General features: G+C 39.6%; 1 protein-coding gene across 2 annotated transcripts in view; it reads right to left on the minus strand.

The window, feature by feature from the left end:
- The window catches only part of CNOT10 (CCR4-NOT transcription complex subunit 10), a 92,397-nt gene that overhangs the window by 55,829 nt on the left and 23,990 nt on the right, over positions 1-12,578 (minus strand). For both annotated transcript variants that reach the window (XR_010343430.1, XM_012435572.2), the window contains exons 4-7: positions 11,124-11,274; positions 6,321-6,463; positions 3,023-3,109; positions 2,152-2,235 (exon numbers count right to left, since the gene is read on the minus strand). Coding sequence is in view for 1 of the 2 variants with exons in the window: in XM_012435572.2 (XP_012290995.1) it covers positions 2,152-2,235; positions 3,023-3,109; positions 6,321-6,463; positions 11,124-11,274 (465 nt within the window). In the remaining variant the exon portion in view is untranslated. The remainder of the gene's footprint in view (positions 1-2,151; positions 2,236-3,022; positions 3,110-6,320; positions 6,464-11,123; positions 11,275-12,578) is intronic.

The raw sequence follows: 12,578 nt of genomic DNA on the forward strand, positions 1-12,578 counted from the left end.
ATAGTCAAATACTTTTCCAAATTAAAAAAAAACAAACTGTCATTCTATAAATGGAAAAATTTTTCGACAGAACGCCTTATTTGTAAGCACTAATCTTGCTGTTCCAAAAATCACATTTTGATTGGTAGATTACCTTTCACTTATCCTAAGAATCCTCATGGTGGAGGACCCTCTAAATAGTAGCACCTATTTAGAGTATGAAAGCATGCAGAGCTCTGGAGACTAAACATCCATTCAGGAGTATATCTTGAATCTTTATTTATTTATTTATTTGAGATGGAGTCTTGCTCTGTTGCCCAGGCTGGAGTGCAGTGGCATGATCTCAGCTCACTGTAACCTCTTGACTCCTGGGTTCAAACTATTCTCCTGTCTCAGCCTCCTGAGTAGCTGGGATTACAGGCATGTATCGCCACGCCTGGTTAATTTTTGTAGAGACAGGGCTTCCCCGTGTTGGCCAGGCTGGTCTCGAACTCCTGACCTCAGGTGATCCTCCTGCCTCAGCCTTCCAAAGCGCTGGTATTACAGGCATAAGCCATCATGCCTGACCTATTTATTCACTTAATTTAGCAACAGGCTTTCCTTCTTAATCCTAGTTTATCCTTTGCTCTGCTTCTTGCCTATCCCAGAGTTCTAGTCACTAAGGAAACAAGGGCTTTCAGTGCTTTGTTTTTTTTTTTTTTGAGACGGAGTCTCGCTCTGTCACCCAGGCTGGAGTGCAATGGTGCAATCTTGGCTCACTGCAACCTCTGCCTCCCGGGTTCAAGTGATTCTTCTGCCTCAGCTTCCCGAGTAGCTGGGACTACAGGCGCTTGCCACTACACCCAGCTAATTTTTTTGTATTTTTAGTAGAGATGGGGTTTCACCATATTGGCCAGGCTGGTCTCAAACTCCTGACCTTGTGATTTGCCCACCTCAGTCTCCCAAAGTGCTAGGATTACAGGCGTGTGCCACCTCAGCACTTATTCTTAGTGGTGGCTATTCCTCCTGAAGTTTTCGCTGATTTAAGATGACCATTATATGCTGAATTATAATAATTTTCATTTGTCTTTCTTCTATGACCCTGGTCTCCATTAAGGCAGGAATTATGTCTTTTATCATTTTTTTAAAAAAAAGGTTTGATAAATGGCTGGCTGGCTAATTAGGCCTTTCCTTCCCAGGCTCAGGTGTATCTAGGCCATAACTGTTCTCGAAAATCACAGCATAGTAACTCAGTGACTAATCTGGATCGTGCCTGAGATTTCTAACCATATTTTCTCATGACTTTATACTTCTAAATTTATAGCTTTCCTAGAAGCATCAAGATTGTTCACAATTCTGTTTCTTCCCTACACTATCTTAAAAATTATCAATGAAAGATTAGGGTGGAAGGTGTGCAAGGAAGGAGTAATTCTATCTCAAATACTTTAGTACTAGTTAAATTGAAGGTGCTATCAAGCCAAAAGTCATTTGGAAGGGGCAGGTTTTGGCTACAGTTTGACTGTTACATCTTTAATAATAATAATACATTTTTTTTTTTTTTTGAGACAGAGTTTGGCTCTTGTTACCCAGGCTGGAGTGCAATGGCACGATCTCGGCTCACCGCAACCTCCGGTTCCTGGGTTCAAGTGATCCTTCCACCTCAGGCTCCCCAGTGGCTGAGACTACAGGCATGCACCACTATATCTGGCTAATTTTTGTATTTTTAGTAGAGATAGGGTCTCATCATGTTGGTCAGGCTGGTCTTGAACTCCTGACCTCAGGTGATCCACCCACCTTGGCCTCCCAAAGTGCTGGGATTATAGGCACGAGCCACTGCACCCAGCCATAAATGTTTTGAGTATAATACTAAAAAATTCTAAAATAATCTAAATGTCTAATGTTAGCAAAACGTTTAAGTGAATTGTGAAAAACCAGTCACAGAACACTAGGCAGTTATTTAAAATGGTGGTTTTGAAGGCTACATAAAATAGAAAAGTGCTTGTTGTAATTTTAAGTAAAAAAAAATATTAAACTATAGACACAGCATTACTACTACTCCCCAACTTTAAAACAGCAAGGTTCATATCTGGCAGTATATATAATAGACTAAGGTAAATTATTTAAAACCAACAAACACCCATAGTCTAAATAAGAAAGACACAATTGAAAAACAGAAGTCCAGAAGAAACTTACATTTCCAGCGGTATTCATGACTGACTTGATTTCCCTTTTACATGCTTTCAGAGACTTCATTTGGATATAAGCTCGTACTTTATACTGTCAAAGGGAAAATGTTAGTATGTTAGAACTATGGTGGATTTATATTAAAGTTTTACTTTCTAGTTAAGAAAATTAAACCCAATCTATTTACAACAGTTAATACTAATTACTTGCCAAATCAAGTTTAGAATTTAAAAAAATGCTATTTTCACTGTACTCTTTGAATATATTTCAAAATACTAAAATCATGGTAGAATAAAAACTTAGCTGGGTGCAGTGGCTCACGCCTCTAATCCCAGTACTTTGGGAGGCCGAGGCAGATGGATTACCTAAGGTTAGGAGTTTGGCCAACATGGTGAAACCTATGCGCCTGTAATCCCAGCTATTTGGGAGGCTGAGGCAGGAGAATCGTTTGAACCTGAGAGGCAGAGGTTGCAGTGAGCCAAGACTGTGCCACTGCACTCCAGCTTGGGTGACAAGAATGAGACTCCATCTCAAAACGAAACAAAACAAAACAAAACTCAACTACTCAAGTTCCAGGGAAAAATCCTATCAATCATCATCTGCACATGGCTAACAATGACTTTTAAAATTCCACAAGTTGATTTTAGCATGCAGTATATTCCCAGGCCATTTCTCTCAAACTTTATAGAGCAATTTAAATAAATTATATTACCATCTTAAGCAAAATATATTTAGGATAAATGTGCTTCTGAACTACAATACGTCAAAGTCAAACAAATATATGTGCCTTATTTACTGCTTCCAACGATCTCATTGCTTCATTTATATAACTACAATTAAATATATGTGATGTATTATCCCCCTTTAAAATTTACAGTACCTGATGTATCTTTGATTTTGCAGCTTCTATTAGGGCTCCACTTTCAGCTTTATGATTAGATCCATCTTTGTTGGTGTTATTACCAGTCTGTAGGGTGGTAAGACAAAGTTTACCAAAATTAAACATTTTTGACCATAATTTAAATCAGTGATTTACAAGTGAGCTAATCTAAATTACCTAGAGAGCATTTTCAAAATGTAGTATTTGTGGGGCATGGTGGTTCACTCCTGTAATCCCAGCACTTTGGGAGGCTGAGGTGGGTGGATCGCTTGAGCCCAGGAGTTCGAGACCAGCCTGGGTAACACGTTGAAACCCCATCTCTATAAAAAATACAAAAATTAGCTGGGAGTGGTGGCATGTACCGGTAGTCCCAGCTACTCAGGGGGCTGAGGTGGGAAGATTGCCTGTGCCCAGGAGATGAAGGCTGCAGTGAGCCATGATTGTGCTAACTGTACTCCAGCCTGAGGTGGCAGAGCAAGAACCTGTCTTTAAAGATGGCGGAATCCCAGGTCCTACTCCCAGAGACTGAGGTTCAGTAGTCTAAAGTGGGTGACAGAAAACTCTACTCATGAGAAGCTCACAGTTGAATGTAATGATTAGCTGGTTGTATTTACTAATTTTAATTTTTCATAGAGACGGGGTCTCCCTATGTTGCCCAGGCTCATCTCAAACTCCTGGGCTCAACTGGTCCTCCCGCCTTGGCCCCTCAAAGTGCCAGGATTACAGCCATGAGCCACTGTGTCTAGCCTGGGCTTGTTTTAAAAAGCATGAATATTACTTAAGAAAAACTCTGATTATCTTTCTAAAACCCAGAACAGAATCTATCACCCACTTCTTAAAACTTTCTCTGTCATGAACACTGCCAATCACATCAAATCTGAACTTCCGAGTATTCAAAGTTCTTCAAGCTATCACTCATACTCACATTGCCAGCCTCATCTCCCACTGCTCTCCACTGCATTTCTCTGGTACTGTGTTTCATTACCAGAAAGGTTTCCAGCACACCACAAACTCATACCTTTTGTGATATTCTCTGCCAGGCTGGTTATCCTGATCCACCCACCCTTCCTTCTCTGACTTATCAAATTGTTAACCGTTTTCTGAGGCCCAAATCAAATGTCTAAATTCCTTTGAAACATCCCCTAACTTCTTTCACCTCTTTCCTCCCTGTCCATGAACAGATGTTGCCCAATTTATCTCTTCCTAAACCTTAGATCCTTGAAAGCGAGGACTGCAATGTTTTTGTTTTTGTCACCTTAGTATCTAGCAGAGTACCTTATAAGCTGGCAGAGTACATAAGCATCTGCTAAACTAGATAATATTTAATCAAATACTAAAGTACTGAATATAATTTTTTTTTTTTTTGAGATGGAGTTTTGCTGTTATTGCTCAGGCTGGAGTGCAATGGCATGATCTTGGCTCACTACAACCTCTGCCCCCTGGGTTCAGGAGATTCTCCTGCCTCAGTCTCCCAAGTAGCTGGGATTACAGGCGTGCACCACCATGCCCGTCTAATTTTGTATTTTTAATAGAGACGGGGTTTCTCCATGTTGGTCAGGCTGATCTTGAACTCCCAACCTCAGGTGATCCTCCCGCCTCAGCCTCCCAAAGTGCTGGAATTACAGGTGTGAGCCACTGCACCCAGCAAATATAAATATTTTACTACACAATGTTTCGGTAAAATGCTAAGGTTATTCAACTGAAATCCCTTATGAACACATCCTTAAATTGAAAAAAGTAATGCCAGATACTTATTTTCTTTTTAAATGTCAAGAATGTACACTGGTAAAAAGGCATTGACAATGTTTCCTGCAAACATTCCTTTGAAAACAAAGGGGCAGAAAAAGGAAGAAAGAAGGGTCATCTCTTGATAATCAGAAGCACAAGCAAAAGAAAAAACATGAGTCCCAGGATGTACTCGTACTGGGCACCAAGTCTCTCACTAGAACATGGTGAAGCTTAAACATTATAAATGTATGCTCTCATTTTTTTTTTTTTGAGTTGGAGTCTTGCACTGTCTCCCAGGCTGGAGTGCAGTGGCGTAACTTTGGCTCACTGCAAACTCTGCCTCCCAGGTTCAAGCGGTTCTCATGCCTTAGCCTCCAGAGTAGATGGAATTACAGGTGTGCACCACCATGCCCAGCTAACTTTTGTGTTTTTAGTAGGGACAGGGCTTTACCATGTTGGTCAGGTTGGTCTCAAACTCCTGACCTTAGGTGATCTGCCCACCTTGGCCTCTCAAAGTGCTGGGATTACAGGAATGAACTACCACGCCCAGCCACGTATGTATTTTTTGAAGAACTGTAATGATGAAATTTTCCCTACTGAAAGCTACAGTGTTTATCCAGATTATGGATTCTATTGTCTTAATTCCAATCTTTAAATTCTATAAAAAGAGTATCTCATATATGAAAAGATACTCAATGTACATCCTTAGTCATTAGGAAAATGCAAATCAAAACTGTAACAAGATACCACTTCACACCTACTAAGATTGCCAAAATTTTTTTTTAAAAGACAATAACAAGTGTTGGTAACAATGTGGAGAAATTATAACCTCACAAGTTGCTGGAGGGAATCTAAAATAGTGCAGTCACTTTGTAAAACAGTCTTGTATAGGGTTAAATATAGTGTTAAGATACCATATAACCCAGTGATTCTACTCCTAAATATTATATCCAAGATAACTGAAAACGTATAACAAAAATTTGTACATGAATGTTCATAGAAGCACTATATATAATAACCAAAAATAGAAAAGAACCCAAATGTCCACCAACTGATAAAAAATTTTTTAAATGTGGCATATTCATATTCAGCCACAAAAGGCATGAAGTATATGAAAAAAAATAAGTATATGCTGTAACATGGATGAAGCTTGAAAGCATTATACTAAGTAAAAAAAGCCAGTTACAAATGGCTGCATGTTACGATTCCATTTATATGTAATGTCTAGAAGGTAAATCCAGAGGCAATAAATAGATTAATGGCTGCTTGGGGATGAGGAAAGGGGGAAATGGGGAGTGACTGCAAATGGTACAGGGTTTCTTTTTGGGGTGACAAAAATATTCCAAAACTAGATAGTGGTGATGGTTGTACAAATGTGAGTACACTAAAAACCACTAAACTCTACACTTTAAAATGGTAAAGATTATGATAGGAAATTGTATCTTAAAACTGTTAAATAGTTCATAACCACAAATATTAATCATATTTTAATTTTCTTTTTAATCCAGTAAACTAACAAGCAGATATAATCATATTTTGGATTTTATTCTGATCAATTTTAAACACTCACCTCATTCTTTCCATTTTTGTTATTGTTACCCTGTGAAATCATTTTTTCTAGAACAGCAAGAAGATGCAAAGCTTTCTCAGCCTGGTAGGTTAATATATATAGGTCTACAAGCAAAAAACACACTGCTTGGGCAAATTTTTCTTCTGGGAGAAAAAAACACAGGAAAATAATAGTCACAATCTAAAGTAAAGTACACATCTCAGACTACCCTCCAAAAACAATACAAAGCTTTAAATAGCAAAGTCTAAGTCTTTAGTCCAATGAATGCATATCACCTAGAGCCATAAATGGAAGCAACCTGCAATGCTAACAATGTCATTTTATTAGGCACTTACAAGGCATCTCATTTCAGAAATCCCAGTGATTACATCTTCCTTGAGAAAATATCTACTAAACACTAGCATATATAATGAAGAATGTTACTTTAGGTGGAAAGAAACCAGAATTATAGCAGAGGTTGAGCATTCCCAACCTGAAATTTTGAAATCCGAAATTTGTAATCCTCCAAAATCCAAAACTTTTTTTTGTTTTGTTTTTGAGATGGAGTCTCACTCTGTCACCCAGGCTGGAGTACAGTGTTACAATCTTGGCTTACTGCAACTGTTGCCTACTAGGCTCAAGAGATTCTTTCACCTCAGCCTCCTAAGTAGCTGGGACCACAAACATATGCCACCATGCCCGGCTAATTTTTTCATAGAGATGAGGTTTCACTATATTGCCAAGGCTAGTCTCAGGCTCCTCAGCTCAAGTGATCCGCCACCTTGGCCTCACAAAGTGCTGGGACTACAGGTGTGAGCCACTGTGTCCAGCCTCAAAATCCAAAACTTTTTGAATGCTAATGATGGTCAAATAAAATGCTCATGGTAGCATTTTGGACCTCAGGTTAGGAATGCTGAACCAGTAAGTATAATGCAAATATTCCAACGTTTAAAAAAAATCCCAAATCTGAAACACTTCTGGTCCCAAGCATTTTGGATAAGGGATACTCAATTCACCTAATTCAGCCACTAACTAGATATGTGTGGTCTCTGTACATCATTTAACTTTTCAGACCTCAGCTGGCTGACCTGTAAAATGAAGAGAATATTTTACCTGCCTGAAGGCAGAGGGGTAGATCAGGGGATCTTGTGAGGTTCCTTCTAACTAAAAAAGTCTATGACTCTATGAAATAGATTTCTTTTCTAGGTCACAGAGATGGGAAAAAAAAATCTGATTACAGAAGCAAAAGAACCAAGATATGGACTGGAGTAAATCAGAAAATTGAGACTGCCAAGAGTCAAGACCTTCAAAAGAAAAAGAACCCAATGAAGAGAGGGAAGTTAACATGGTGTGACATAAAACTATCTTTTCTTTCAAAAAAGAAGATAAAAGGGAAAATAAGGTCTCGAACAGAAAATTTCAAAAGCCTTTAACGAGTGGAATTCCTTCAAAATCTGAAATTTACATGGCTGGTATGCAAAGGTCACATATCTCCAGGGGCTTCTCACTGCACCTAAGACAGTAAGCCCTGCTCTAGGCTTTACCTGTTCTGCCTGTGGCTATTTCTAACTTTATTTCCTGCTATCCTCCCCACCTAGCTCCAGTCAGAATGACCTTGCTGCTATTGCTCTCACCAAACAATGCCTCTCACCTCAAGTCTTCTCCATATCCCATTGCCTCTGGTGAGAATGCTTTCCCTCTAAAGAGTAGCAAGGCTCACGCCTATAATCCTAGCATTTTGGGAGGCCAAGGCAGGTGGATTGTCTAAGCTCAGGAGTTTGAGACCAGCCTTGGCAACACGGTGAAACCCTGTCTCTACTAAAATACAAAAAAGTAGCCAGGTGTGGCAACATGTGCCTGTAGTCCCAGCTACTTGGGAGGCTGAGGCAGGAGAACTGCTTAAACCCAGGAGGCGGAGGTTGCAGTGAGCCGAGATCACACAACTGTACACTCCAGCCTGGGCGACAGAGTGAGACTCTGTCGCCAAAAAAAAAAAAAAAAAAAAAGAAATAAAGAAAGAAGAGTAGCGTCCCCTCTTTATTCAGTTCTCATCCCAGGCCTTGCTTGAGTACCTTATTTAAAACATCCCCACAGTCAATCTCTATACTCTCACTCAATTTTAGCTTTACTTCACAGCATTCAATATAGAGCCGGCCCCCTGTATCTGTGAGTTCTACACCCACAGATTCCATCAACCTCAGATTAAAAATATTAAAAGAAAAAAAAAGAGTTGTTGTATCTGCACTGAACATGTACCAACATTTTCCCCATCACTGTTCCCTAAACAATACGGTATAAAAATATTTTCATTGCATTTACAGTGTATTAGGTATAAGTAATCTAGAGATTATTTAAAATGTACAGGAGGATGTGCACAGACTATATTTAAATACTACATCGTTTTATATAAGGGATTTAAGTATCAGAATATTTTGGTATCTGAGGAGGGGTGTCCTAAACCCAATCCTCCTTGAATACCAAGGGATAGCTCTTTTTTTTATTATGTTGCTTTCTCTCCCATTAGAATAGAAGCTTAACGAGGGCAGAGTTTCCATATTTCATTCACTACGTTATCTCCAGACCTCAGAACAGTGTCTGGCCCACAGTGTTGGCCCATGTGTTCAATTAATATATGTTGTATGAAGAATCTGAGTACTGGCCAGCCATGGCAGTTCACACTTGTAATCCCAACACTTTGGGAGGCTAAGGTGGGTAGATTGCTTGAGCCCAGGAGTTCAAGACCAGCCTAGGCAACATGGCGAAACCCAGTGTCTAGAAAAATTACAAAAATTACCTGGGTATAATGGTGCAGGACTGTAGCCCCAGCTACTCAGGAAGCTGGGGTGGGAGCATCACCTGAGCCCAGGAGGCGGAGGGTGCAGTAAGTGGAGATCACAATACTGCACTTCAGCCTGGGCAATAGAACGAGACCCCATCCCCCTCCAAAAAAAAAAAAAGAAGCTGAGTAGTTATGATTCCAAGTTTGACACTGTAGAAAAGGCAAAACTATAGAGACAGTAAAAAGATCAGTGGTTATAGGTAGAAAGGGAATGAATAGACAAAACACAGAATTCTTAGGGCAATAAAAAATACTCTGTATGATACTATGATGGATATATTTGTCCAAATACATAGAAAATACAACACCAAGAGTGAACTCTAACATAAACTATAAACTTTGCATGATTATGATGTGTCAATGTAGGTTTATCAATTACAACAAACGCACCACACTGTTGGGATAATGGTAATGAGGGAGGCTATGGATGGTCTGGGGCAGAGGACGCCTGGGAAATCTCTGTATTTTCCTTTTGGTTTTGCTATAAACCTAAACCTTCTCTAAAAAATAGTCTTTAAAAAAAACCAAGCAGTAAAAGTTAACAAAAAAAACCCATAATATTTTCAAAGAAAAATGGATGTGAATACTGACTAGTTGATTACTATTAATATATTCTGTTCAGCAACAGTGCAGATTAACAGGATTTCATGAATTCCGGAAATTCTTTTCTTTTTTTTTTTTTTTTTAATTGAGACGGAGTTTCGCTCTTGTTACCCAGGCTGGAGTGCAATGGCGCGATCTCGGCTCACCGCAACGTCCGTCTCCTGGGTTCAAGCAATTCTCCTGCCTCAGCCTCCCGAGTAGCTGGGACTACAGGCGTGCACCACCATGCCCAGCTAATTTTTGTATTTTTAGTAGAGACAGGGTTTCACCATGTTGACCACGATGGTCTTGATCTCTTGACCTCGTGATCCACCCGTCTCAGCCTCCCAAAGTGCTGGGATTACAGGCGTGAGCCACCGCGCCCAGCCGAATTCCGGAAATTCTAAGAAGCATCAATAACAGAAGCTTTATAGAAAAACATGTACATTCCTAAAAGTGCAATTCTGATTTCTAGCTCTACAAAAGGACTTGATCACTAATTACATAAATCCTTACCACTGTTGTCTCTCCTGCCCAGTCTGTCCAGCTACCAAGCTCTCAGGATTCAGGGAAAGAAGAGAAGCAATTCAAAATGGCTCTTTGGAGCCATAGTAATCAGCTGTTCAACCAGTTGTCAGCAAAAGGGGACTCTCTACCTCTTCCCAAAGCACCACAGAGCTCTATCACACCCCACCACCTGTCCTGTGGTAACCACATCAGCAATTAGGTGTTCCTGATAAATTAGGAATTCTCATTCGTGTTTTGAATTTAAAAAAAAGTAATCATGGAAAAAAAGACAAAAATGTAACTCACAAATGGAATATGACTGCTTGTGGGCTGGAAACGAAGAGCCCTCTCCAACAACCATTTCCTGGGTCCAGCTTTCTCCTTCGCCCTTTTTTCTTTGCCCTTACTTTTCTTACTACTCCTACTTGGGGTTAGTAAGTTAATTAAGGCAGCAAAAAAGCTAACACAGTCCTATACTTCCTACTCTATAATCAGCATCAAAAATTTCAGTTAGGCAATAGGCAAAAATGAATACTTCACTGTCCACTAACATTCCAAAATGCTACTTCCTTAACGTACTAAAGAAAGAAAGGATCAGGTACACTAACATAGTGTTTAAACAGCAAAACCCCACAAAAATCACTAAGTGTTTTCAACATTTCCCAACAGCATTTTTAATAGTTACCTTCAAAATTTAGGAAGGAAGGGATACTCAAAACAAAACCTGGATTACATTTTTAACTTTTCTAACCATTAAGAAAAGCTGATACGGCTTTTCTTTTTTTCTTTGAATACTGACATGGACTTCTCAGATTTAGGTTATCTAGGTAAAAGCACCAGACAACTTTGCAAGTATGGGGAAGATAGGGAAATTTTTGACTTGACAGATAACATACCAAAAGGCTCTATGAACTGATAAAGTTTTTCACCAACTGATATGGCTTCTGTATATTGTCGCAGATGATAAAGAATGACTGCTTGATTATAGTACAACATGCTGTTTTCAACATCATCTAATCCATCCATTTCTTCAACAGCCGAGTGGACCTATAAAGCAATCAACAGAGATTATATTTTAACAACATTAAATAAATAAAGGACAAAAGTGAAAGAATTCATATGAATAAAAAGGAACACAGACTAACATTCTTATTCTGAATTTTCCCGTACTTTCAACAGTACCTTTAGATTTTAAATGCTCTCACATACTAAAAATTATTTTCATTTGTCTGTGCCAAACATAATAAAATTTTAAGTAAAATGTTTTGATGAGACTTTTTTAAGTACCCAGTACAAGGCTAGACAATTATCTTCCTTGTCACTGTGAAGCTATCTTCCCTGTTTTGGTCTTAGTCTCATGACGTACAAGAGGCTACACCAGGCATGCAACAAATTCAAAATGACCCTTCCCATAAAAATGTTACACAGTATTCATAGTTTGAATTCATTTCGTAAAAACTAAGGTAAAATTTAAACATTAATAATAGCTGGCCAGGCGTGGTGGCTCATGCCTGTAATCCCAGCACTTAGGGAGGCCAAGGAGGGCGGATCACATGAGGTCAGGAGTTCAAGACCAGCTTAGCCAACATTGTGAAACCCTGTCTCTACTAAAAATACACACACACACACACACAAAAATTTGCTGGGTGTGGTGGCACATGCCTGTAGTCCCAGCTACTTGGGAGGTGAGGCAGGAGAACTGCTTGAATCCAAAAGGCAGAGGCTGCAGTGAGCCAAGATCACACCACTGCACTCCAGCCTGGGCAACACAGCGAGACTCTGTATCAAACAAAACAAAACAACAAAAAAATAGTTAACTATTTACCGTGTGCCAAGCTTGCTATGCTAAACCATTTACAGGTTAATCCTCACCATACCTCAAGGTTATGACTTTTTTTTTGAGATGGAGTCACCCAGGCTGGAGGGTAGTGGCGCGATCTTGGCTGAGTGCAGTCTTCACCTCCAGGGTTCAAGTGATTCTCCTGCCTCAGCCTCCTGAGTAGCTAGGACTACAGGCGTACACCACCACACCCGGCTAATTTTGTATTTTTAGTAGAGACAGGGTTTCACCATGTTAGCCAGGCTGGTCTCAAACTCCTGACCTCAGCTGATCTGCCTACCTTAGCCTCCCAAAGTGCCTGGATTACAGGCATGAGCCACTGCACCCGGCCGAGGACATAGATAATTTCATTTCCACTTTATAAATAAGGAAACCAGCACAGAAAACTTAATTATCTTGTACAAGGCCATAGGGCTAGAAAGTATATTTTCAGGTTTTGTTCCCATAAAAAAGAATAGATTTTTTAAAAGTACTCAATAACAAAAACACATTATGGCACACATGATGGTCA

The sequence above is a fragment of the Aotus nancymaae genome, unplaced genomic scaffold (assembly GCF_030222135.1).
Source record: "Aotus nancymaae isolate 86718 unplaced genomic scaffold, 86718_ANA_hifiasm-v0.15.2.pri h1tg000019l, whole genome shotgun sequence".
Lineage (NCBI taxonomy): Eukaryota > Metazoa > Chordata > Mammalia > Primates > Aotidae > Aotus > Aotus nancymaae.